Here is an 11,666-nt window from a genome sequence, read left to right as displayed (position 1 = left end):
TGGGATAGGGAGTCCCCGAGTTTCTTCCGGAAAACTAAACTATTAATATCCACTGAGTATTGCAGACAATTAGACAAAGTAAGAGCAGTACTCAACAAAAAGTGTCCTCTTACGAACCAGGATTAGCTTCTCGCAGCAAGCAATAAAAAATTAAACAAAGCACACAAACCTTGATATCAGAGGGTAAATTAGAGCTAATTTTGATAAAGTGACCTAACTAATTGGATAATGTTAAGTGAAACTAAATAATTCTAAAAGACAACAGTAGCAGATCTTATGCAAAGTATTTAAGGATAGGAAATCTTTTCCGAACCTGGTGCGAGTTCTGTATCTTGGATGGGTTGGCAGCATTCAACTATCGTCGACCATCTCTCCGTCCTTTGGGGTTCTGAAACTCGATGTCCTCCTCCAAGAAATCAGCTTCTCAGTCTCTGGCTCATTTAACTACTGTAGTTCTCAATGTAATAAACACCATAAAACTTCGTAGTGTTCTTCCGTAAATAACCACAGTACTCTCTCTCCACATGCGGAGATCCTTAGTAAGCTGGTCGTCAATAGAAACCGGTGGTCGAAAAATCACTTTCAGAAAAAGTTGGATCAGAAGTCAGTAAATCGGAAGAGGAATTGAGTTAGTCTATTGTCTGATTATCACATGTTTATTACAAGAATCACATAGATACCTTTAAACTCAAGTATGTAAACGACACCAACTGTGAAAAAAAGAAAAATGGAAGCTATAGATCTTAGGTTCCAAAATGCACAATATAGATGTGCTAGCTACCCTAGGTTTGAAGTTAGCTAGAGTACGAAATCAGGTCGTCTACTAAAATTCCAAAACGAAATTTCGTGACCTTTTCTTCACTAAACCATAAAATTTTTGTAACAGTCTCAAGAGCGAATTTGGGTGCGAATTAGGCCGAATTTTCATGCATGCGATAGAAGCGTGCTCTGCTTGCGATTTGGTAGCGTCTAAAGCCGACCATAGACAATTTTGGTGGTGAAACCTGCGCGGCTAAAAAAAATAAATGAATACCCGTTTCCGACTCCCTGAATGTGTTACAATCTTAGGGGGAAAAAATGTAAGCAACCTTTGACCTGGAAATTGGTCGATTTCATTTGAATTGCCCCTATTACGATAGTTTGTTCGCTTACACGTAAGGAAGTCTCTCTCAATTTCGAAACGCCAGGAAGATTCAGAGGATCTTTCATTAAAAATACCCTTCCCAAACAATACATTCCATACAATTTTTGTACGTTAATTCTAAATAAATTAACAGTAAAAAGCTACACTTTTACACTTTATTTCAATCAACATGTACATTCGTGTTCACATTTCACAAAGTCATACAACCACCTTATGTTTTAAAAATTGGATCTATTCACACTAAATGACCTTTAAATGAGCTTTTGAATCTAGTGAAGTTTTGTATTTCTGAATTTTTAAGTATAAAATGTAAGAATCCTATTTTATACCGTTAACTGAAATTTCTACCAGTATCCTCTTCATTATACTTAACACTTCTTCCCTTGTATACGGTAGATCACTTTATATACAGTAGTTCTATAACGAAAGCGATCTTATATATATGCATAATCTAATTATGACTTAGAAAATCATCGAACATCAGTTAGTTGAATTTTCAGCTTACTTTGAAAAGTAACATCAGATATCTTCCTCAAACAGAGTTTCATCTACAAGTCATTATTTCGCATTCGAGTATTCACACTGTACATACAGTGAAACTTGAAATTTGTGTGTGTATGCCGAATTGCGAGTGCGCAAGAACATAGTAATTAAGAGAGAATGATACTTGTTGTAGCTCTGATTCTATAGCATCTAAGATACATATCGTCTCAGACAATGGCTTCAGAATGAGTACATTGATTTGCATACAGTTTCCTGCAACTTAAAAGAACGATGTCCTCAGTGACACACATAACACTATAAAATGTATTACACAAATCGTGAAACACTTAACTCGGGAAACTGAATATTGCGTTACAATACAGTCTTGGTACTCAGATGAAGAAAAAAATCCAGTAAATTGTATTTTTATCATAATAGTACGCGGTACGTGATGAAATTCGTTTGAACGTAGGAAATAATTCAAAGCAGATCACCAAACCACTCAAATACTTTATAACTTTTCTATTCTTTGTAATCACAATTCATTTCAATGTAAACTTGGGTAATCAACTCAAACACATTAAACATTACGCAGATTTGCTTGTCATTTCATAGAACACTTTCTGAAGAACATTCAAGGAATCCGCCAGAGTACTTTTTCAACAAGAGTAATTAAAAAAAAAAATTCAACATATATGATGGAGCTTCTAATATTACAACTTGCATCTGGTGAAAATAAAAACACTGAAACACACCGCATTTCTCAACTGAACAGTATAAAACAAGGTTCAATACATTTTCAATTATGTAATGAATGAAAATAAATTTAAAAAAAATAAAAATAAAAATTAAAAAAAATGGAAATACATAAATTCGCTTTTAATTCATCATACCGAATATCACTTTTGGTGTAAGAGTATCACAAACTTAAATAGTATATACTACTGCTGTGACACTTTTCTTATTCATTTCCATAATCAGGGCACAGACATGCTAATCTAGCTTTACTAGAATTATTCCAACGATAAGTGTGGAAAAATGTGAAGTTTACTAAACACTATTACAAGATCCCTGAAAACAAGAAATTCATATTTACAATACATATGATATTCCTAAAAATTTTAGATTTTTTTTTCTCATGTTCAAAAAAACTACAGGCTGTCTAATCTAATCGTTGTAGCTGATGCTATAGAGTATAAAAGGTGCATCTACGACGTTTAAGACATTCCACTGAACGAGTAACACAAACTGGCCTTAAATTTATAAAATCTAAGCTTGATATCTATAGAAATTTCACATTAGTTTACGCACATTAGGGATTGGATTACGTTGCCAATTTTGTCTTTTACATTACATTAATTTTACACTCTCCATTGAGTTAATAATATATATTTCAGAATGTAAAACAATGAAATTGTTAAGATTTTAAACATTTAAAAATTAACGCTCTACTAAGGATTCATGTAGCTTGTAAAGTAAATAAAGGTCCATGTCAAGCAATTTCTTTTTTGTACTGAAAAACTAGATGTCTGAAGAAAATACGCGTAATTATTTCTGCAAATATATTATCAAAAGCAATTTCTGTTAAGAAAAAGAAGACAGAAATGGGAAATATCAGTACACGTTTATATATTTTTTTTTTCTAAATCACAGACTGTCTTGAAATGTGTATTTCGTCTTCGCTTTTAAACCCTATATTACAAACTGTCTTACTTTCATAGAAAAAAGAAGGGGAAAAGGCAAGAAGCAAATCAAATTAGCAACCAGGGCTATTCTACTGAAATTTATTATTTTTAAATTTCAATTCATATGTTCTGGAGAAGTGAATCGGCATTGGTACGTATCCGGCTCAACAACCTCCGTACAAACCAAGTTGTGATAATGTTTTCCAAAATATTTCTTGCATTCACGGTTACAGATGACGGCATCTATTTTTGCTGTTACTGAGTTAAATGTATTCAAGACAGTCATAATTTAAATATTTCCTATAGTAAGTCAATGGGATCTTCCACGGATCACTAATATATTTTGAGTGTGTCGAAAGTCCAGAACAGATATTTTCTTAGAGATCGAACTATCTAAATGAACTATCTTTTCTTTTTTGTTGATTAAATCTTAACAGAACATAGAGAAAAGTTGTACGTTACAAAGGAGATCATTTTCATTATCATTTACGGTTTGGGAATTCACAACTTTAGGCCAAGACATTTTAAAAATTAATGAGAAACCCAAAATTATGCACATTCCGTAACCTTTTTCATAATCTAAGGCAAGTATTTTTTTAGTGAGTCATATTTTAAATTACGTCAAATGAAGAATACATTTAGATGCAATTTCTTGCTTACGAAAACCAGTTACATACATACTGTAAATAATATCTCCACACTTAACTTTCCAATTCATTAGTTTTTTTTTTTTCTTTCTTTCTTTCTTATTAAAATCAATTTGTCATAAAATTGGCAGAAAATTACGATTCTCTGAAACATAATACTGTCTTTTGAAATGAAGTAATTTCAGTAATATTATTTACATTATCTCGGAGGTCTTCACAACGTTTCAAAAGTACACGGAGTTTCTTCTGCAGATGACAAGAATAAAAGGGAAAACCAAGCTATACGTTTAAGCAGAACCCAGACCCGACAAGACATCTGGTACAATGTAAACGTTAATTTCATTATTTTTTATTGAGAACAGCTAGCTATTCTTTCGATCAACCTCGAACATGTATCTTCTTTACTTTATATATTACTTTTATACTCAATTATATGTCAAGTTAATTTTAGCAAACAGCAAATTTTTACAAACTGAAATTTTACTACTATCATACTTGTAAACTTTCATTTTCTTATAAAATAACGCTATAACTGATACTCTAACAAAAAACAAAAGTTGAATCACACTTCCTTCTTATTTAAACAAGTTACATTTCCGATACTTAAGTTTAAAATAGGTAGATATTTAATTTTTTTCCTTTCCTTTAGGCAAAACTTATCTATAAAGAAAATAATACCTTTTTATTCTATTTCATTTCTATCAGTTTTGCACGCAGACATTAGAAAATACACTTGAAAGCGAGTATACTTTAGCTGAATCAATATATATCATATGCGGGAAACAAATTTACACTGCCTCTTCGTAACGTAATTCATGAAAACATTACATACACAAAATGAAATAAACTTCCATACAACTGTATCACCGCAACATGTGCAGCGTAGAAGCTGAACTACTACTAATAAAACCAAATTGGAGAAAATATTGAGCAGATTGATTTTTTTATTTGTACATTCACACGTAACATAAAACTCGAATTCTACTATTTATGTTTAAATGAGTATGACTGTATACAACTCGTCGTGAGACACATAATAACAAAAAAGTTTAATATTAGAGATTTTAAACTGGGAACTAACATGCTACATATTATGAAATGAATTTAAATACCACAGAATTATTTGCTTCAAAAATGCAGTCCATTCCTTTTGTTTTCTTACTCTTTTGTTTCTGTACTACCTTCAAAAATTAATAGAAAAAATAATTTTATATATTCACAGTTTTATATAATTGAAGTACAGATACTAAATATTAAACACATATTTACGTGTAAATACCCAACGATATTAAGAAAGGAATTAAATGTTCTTTTTAAACGTATTTTCATACATGAAGACAGAAATCATGGTAAGCCCTTATTTATTGCTTACCTTAATATTACCTCTTAAAACCCTTCAATTTTACATAGAATGAAACCATTTCTCTATCACACTTAGAACAAACAGGTTTACGAACTATTCCACAGACTCACTTTTACTTACATTCAAATATGTTTTATAATGAAGTAGAAAAGATACCTATAATGATAAATGTTCCGTTTACAAGTAAAATAAACGAACAAATACTTACAATAAAACTAAGAACTGTGGTGTGTGTGTGTATATATAATAATGATTTCTGTTAAGTTCCCTTGTAATACTTTTATTCATAGTTGCTTTATTAGGTAACTTGACATTTTTTTTCTTGCTTTACAGGATTCACATGTAGGTTTCATGCTGGGATCGTGAATGTTTAGAAGTTTTGTGTCTTCGATCGTCGTCAGGCTCATGATCACGCTTCCTAGTTTTCTCTTGGTGGTTGTTGTTGCTGCTGCTACTAGTACTATTAAAGAAAGAAAGAAAAAAAAAAAACACATATGAGGAATAGGTATTTAAACTGTGTTCTTGCTCTAATAATATAAAACTCAAAATCTCACCTTGCACCTGCGACTGACGCTCCTGTTTAGAACATCACTCTACGTCATATTTCATATATTAACAGAGCTTTCAAATACTTCAATGTATGTATATTAACACAATAATTTTTAAAGGAACAAAGTATTTTCCCCTGTGTGCTGTATCAAGGGATATTATTGGATCAAAAGATCCATTATATTTCAGACAAAAATTTCCTTGTTGACCTTATATCTGGAGAACTAGATATGGTGTAGTCAAACTCAAACTATCACTTAACTCAGTATGATGTGTTTATTCCGAAAAAAACTACGAAAACGTGATTTAGGGACCGTTCGAAAATTTTGTGGCTTCTGATCTAAAAACTATTTATTGGCCAAGATCGCAATCTTTTGATGCTTTTTTTGATCATTCCTAAAATTCTTGGCCAAAATCGCAATTTTTTGATCCATTCTTTTGGATCATTCCTAAAATTCTTGTATTTCTACTATATTTCACGAACGCCACTGTTTGTTATTCACGTAGTCTTGTTCTCCGGATACTTTTTGAACCGCTTCTTAATTTGTCTCTCTCTTTCTGTGATTAGGGAAAAAGGATAATTTCAGCATGTAAGGTTGAAATTAACTTGGTTAGTATCCCTTTTTACCTCTTCTGAAAATGAAAAACTGTTTCAGGACTATGAAAAACACCAAAGTGAATCTAAGCAATCTAGAAAAGACCTCCATTTTGCACTGAACGTCTCTGCAGTAGTAGGCCCCCGCGTATGGCGAACTGAGTCAGCAAAAATTTTTGTGACGTCATAGGTCAAAGATCAATGACCTTGGCCCGGGGTCAATGACCTAGGGGTACCTAGGACCACCCCCTCTAAATTTTGGCAGGGGTACCTTGGCCCACCCCCTAAATTTTGGCAGAGGTACTTAGGACCACCCCCCTTAAATTTTGGAAATTGCCAAATCTAAAAATTGGGTGTGGTAGCCTAGGACCATAATATGTACCTCTATCAGTATTGGGTGTCTATGTCGTTCCCTTTCATGGGTAAAAAATTGCCAAAAATTTAAATTTCGGGGTTTTTGACCTAATTTATCCTCTTTGATGAGGTATTATTACCCTATATAGTTATATGGGCGTATACAGGGGTCCATTCCCTTTCATAAGACATGGGTATATTAATGCACCCCTTGAAAAATTTGGGAGGGGTACCTTGGCCCACCCCTTAAATTTTGGAAATTGCCCAATTTCAACATTGGGTATTATAGTACAGGACCCTAATATGGATCATGATAAATTTGGGTGGTCCACCTCGTTCCCTTTTAGGGGTACAAAATTGCCAAAAATATAAACGTAAGCAATACGTTATACCACGTGTTTGGTTTTTGGCTCAATTTATCCCCTTTGATGAGGTGTTATTACCTTATATGGTTATATGGTCATGTATAGGGGTCCATTCCCTTTCATAAGATATGGGTATATTTGTGCACCCCTTGAAAAATTTGGGAGGGGTACTTTGGCCCACCCCTTAAATTTTGGAAATTGACCAATTTAAACATTTGGTGTTATAGTACTACACCCTAACATGTATTATGATAAATTTGGGTGGTCCACCTTGTTCCCTTCTAGGGGTACAAATTTGCCAAAATATAAACGTAAGCATTACGTTGTACCACGTGTTTGGTATTTTGGCCCAATTTATTTCCTTGGATGAAGTCCTATTACCTTATATGGTTATGTATAGGGGTCTATTCCCTATCATAAGACATAGGTACATTTGTGCACCCCTTTAAAAATTTGGGAGGGGTACCTTGGCCCACCCCTTAAATTTTGGAAATTGATCATTTTATATATTTGGTATTATAGTACTGGACCCTAACATGTATTATGATAAATTTGGGTGGTCCACCTCGTTTCCTTCTAGGGGTACAAAATTGCCAAAATATAAACGTAAGCAATACGTTATACCATGTGTTTGGTTTTTGGTCGATTTTATCCCCTTTGATGAGGTGTTATTATCCTATTTAGTTATATGGTCATGTATAGGGGTCCATTACCTTTCATAAGATATGGGTATATTTGTGCACCCGGGAGGGGTACTTTGGCCCACCCCTTAAATTTTGGAAATTGACCAATTTAAACATTTGGTATTATAGTACTGGACCCTAACATGTATTATGATAAATTTGGGTGGTCCATCTCGTTCCCTTTTAGGGGTACAAAATTGACAAATTTTAGTACAACCACATGTTTCGTTTTTGACCTAATTTATTCCCTTGGATGATGTCCTATTACCTAATATGATTATATGGTCTTGTATAGGGTCCATTTTCTATCATAAGACATAGGTATATTGATGCACCCCGGGAGGTGTACCATAGCCAATCCCTTAAATTTTGGAAATTTTTCAATTTAAGCATTCGCTATCATAGTACATGACCTTAATATGTATCATGATAAATTTGGGTGGTCCACCTTGTTCCCTTTCATGAGTAAAAAAAATTGCCAAAATATAAAGATAAGCAATATGTTGTATCACGTGTTTGGTTTTTGGCCCAATTTATCCCCTTGGATGAGGTATTATTACCGTATATGTTTATATGGTCATGTATATAGGTTCATTTCATATCATAAGACATGAGTACATTGATGCACCCTTTAAAATTTGGGAGGGGTATCTTGACTCATCCACTCAGTTTTAGAAATTGTTTAATATAAGCATTTGGTATCTTCGTACAGGTCTTCAATATGTACCACTATAAATTTGGATGGTTCACATCGTTCCCTTTCATGGGTAAAGAACTACAAAAAATCAAATTTCGGAGGTTATTGACCCCTATTTAATACGTTATATGGTTTATTACCTCTATATGTTTATGTTCTCTTTTAAATTTGGGAATTATCAAATAACATAATTTGGTAAACGTTTTCTAGGACCCATTGGTATTCCTCTTATGGCCAAATATTCAAAATTTAAAGGTTATTGACCGGCTTTATTATTGAATAAGTACAGGATTTATTACCTTTTCATAAGACACAGGTGTATTTGTGTACCAATCTTAAATTTTGGGAGGGGTACATTTCTTATTGTCATATCAATAATTGGTAATTGTTCTTTGGGTAAATCATTATGATCACGTGATCGGTTATTGACCTATGATGGGATTAGGAGTCCAGGACATTGGTACATTGAAACTTTGAAGGATAATTTGATAATGCGTCATTGGTATTGATTATTCCCGCCAAATATAAACGTAAGCAATACGATGTACCACGTGATTGACCTTGATGAGGTAGTGTACAGGGATACATAGCTAACCTTATTGAATCTTATGACTCATAGTCTTAAGGGAATACATGCTACAACACTGGCAAAGTTATTGTTTGATGCAATTTGATTGGTTGATCACTATCTTTCGTGCAATCTGATTGGCTGATCACTATCTTTCGTGCAATCTGATTGGTTGATGATTTTCAAATCTTTGCTGCATTCAGTTTTAAGTTTTGTTTAACATTTAAAAATCTTGGTTTCGTTCAACATCTTGCACTCACTGATAAATATGATCAAAACCGTTTATTTGTTAATCGAATAGTTAAAAAACCGGATAAAGTTTGACGGTTAACCGTGAAACGTAAAATTTTTTTAGTTTGAAAATTTTTTTTGAAAATTTTTGTTTGAAACTTTGGTTTGAAATTTTTTTAGTTTAAAAATTTTTGTTTCGAAATTTGTTTCAAAATTTTTTGTTTGAATTTTTTTTGTTTGAAAATTTTTGTTGCAAAATTTTGTTTGAAAATTTTTTGTTTAAAAATTTTTGTTTTGAAATTTTTCGTTTCCAAATTTTTTTTTGTTTAAAATTTTTTGGTTTCAAATTTTTAAGTTTGTGCACTTATTTGTGAAGAACCGGAACTGCTTAGAAGAAAATTTGGTTTGAAATTTTTTGTTTCAAAGTTTGGTTTGACATTTTTAAAAGTTTGTGCACTCATTAGTAAAGAACCGGAACTGTTTAGAACAAAAACCTCTGGCAACATTGTGGTGCAATAGTACACGTCAGAACATGGGATTGTACTTGAAATGAAAAAAAACACAATTCATTGAAAATTTGTTTGAATTTTTTTTGTTTGAAAATTTTTGTTGCAAAATTTTGTTTGAAAATTTTTTGTTTAAAAATTTTTGTTTTGAAATTTTTCGTTTCCAAATTTTTTTTGTTTAAAATTTTTTGGTTTCAAATTTTTAAGTTTGTGCACTTATTTGTGAAGAACCGGAACTGCTTAGAAGAAAATTTGGTTTGAAATTTTTTGTTTCAAAGTTTGGTTTGACATTTTTAAAAGTTTGTGCACTCATTAGTAAAGAACCGGAACTGTTTAGAACAAAAACCTCTGGCAACATTGTGGTGCAATAGTACACGTCAGAACATGGGATTGTACTTGAAATGAAAAAAAACACAATTCATTGAAATGGATCATTTTATTACACTCCACATACATCCATACCAGATAGTGGTTCTGGATATTGTCGATACAATGTATTTTGAACTTCTTGCACTAGTTTGTCTTTAGCATATAATTTTAATTCCAATTGAAGTCTTTTAAGGTCTAATGCAATATCAATTGGTGGAAACTCAATGTCCATTTGATCACAAATAAACTGTTTATCAATACAGGTATGCACCCACGAACGATGTTGACAACCATCACAATATCTAGATACATGTTGTACAATATGCATAACACATTTTTCAAAATAGTACTTTTTCAGGAATATACTAGTTTTGTTGCACACTTCCACTGCATGTTTCGCACACTGGAATACGTTGATGAATTTGTTCCATTCTGTTTCCGTTAGATACTCCATGTTGCGAGGGGCATGAAATGTACTCTTTTTACGTAACAGCACCATCTTCTCGTCGAGGACTGTACGCATCATCACTTCATGATTTGAGCCTAATGATTTGACTATGGTCACATTTAGCTCATCATGAAAATAATCGTTCATTTGGTCGATTCGTGAACATAATATTTGCCATTCTTCACAGGTCAGTTGTACACCAAATTGTTCTGCTTTGCCCAATCGAATCACTGCTTCAAATGTTCTAGCACTGATACCAATCATCACATGTTTTGTTTGAAATATATTTATTGGATAATAGCTTGCGAAGATGAACTCTTTATCGTTAGAAGTACACATCTTTCCTCCTGAAACGCACTTGCTCAAATGATTTCGTGGGATGACACTGTATTGGTTGATTTATAGTTATTGCTGACGTCATTGGAAAGGAATGTGCTGACATTTGAATTCACGATTTCATCACAATTGCTGACCAACCAACTTCATACAACTATGTCTGACGTCAAAGAAATGTGCTGACGTTTGAATTCATGATTTCATCACAATTACTGACGAATCTGGCTGTGTACTAAATTCAAATTGATGACTTCGACCCAAAAATCCTTTGTAACATAAAGATACAGATCCAGTATTTAAGAAACGAAGCAGTTCTTCTTGTTTTGATGCTTCCATGGGTAAATATCTTGCTGGTAAAATTATATTCTTATCATTTTCAAGCTTCACTACGATTCTTAATCCAAACTTTGTAGGGATCATTTGGCTAGCTAAGATTCTATAAGGTACATTCTTTTGTAAATCAGTAATCTTGGTAATTGATTTCATCACATCACGTGTGTTTAGAAACTGCAGACAAGTAGCCATGATGATGTTATCATGAATACTAACTCGAACGAAACTTATATATGGTGCAAAACTGATGACGTTGCATTATCATGTTCTGACGTGTACTATTGCACCACAATGTTGCCAGAGGTTTTTG

General features: G+C 32.8%; 1 protein-coding gene across 5 annotated transcripts in view; it reads right to left on the bottom strand.

The window, feature by feature from the left end:
• Positions 1-1,285: 1,285 nt before the first annotated feature.
• The window catches only part of LOC145668825 (myeloid leukemia factor-like), a 133,315-nt gene continuing 122,934 nt past the window's right edge, over positions 1,286-11,666 (bottom strand). For 4 of the 5 annotated variants that reach the window (XM_081737002.1, XM_081737000.1, XM_081737001.1 and 1 more), the window contains one exon: positions 1,286-5,782. In XM_081737002.1, the coding sequence (XP_081593128.1) occupies positions 5,659-5,782 (124 nt within the window). In that variant the 3' untranslated portion in view covers positions 1,286-5,658. The remainder of the gene's footprint in view (positions 5,783-11,666) is intronic. The other variant, XM_081737006.1, reaches the window with a different exon arrangement.

This window comes from Thermobia domestica, chromosome 13 (genome assembly GCF_964235325.1).
Source record: "Thermobia domestica chromosome 13, izTheDome1.hap1.1, whole genome shotgun sequence".
Taxonomy (NCBI): Eukaryota; Metazoa; Arthropoda; class Insecta; order Zygentoma; family Lepismatidae; genus Thermobia; species Thermobia domestica.
Note: the sequence above shows the minus strand (reverse complement) of the source record. Positions and strands in the feature narration are given on the sequence as shown.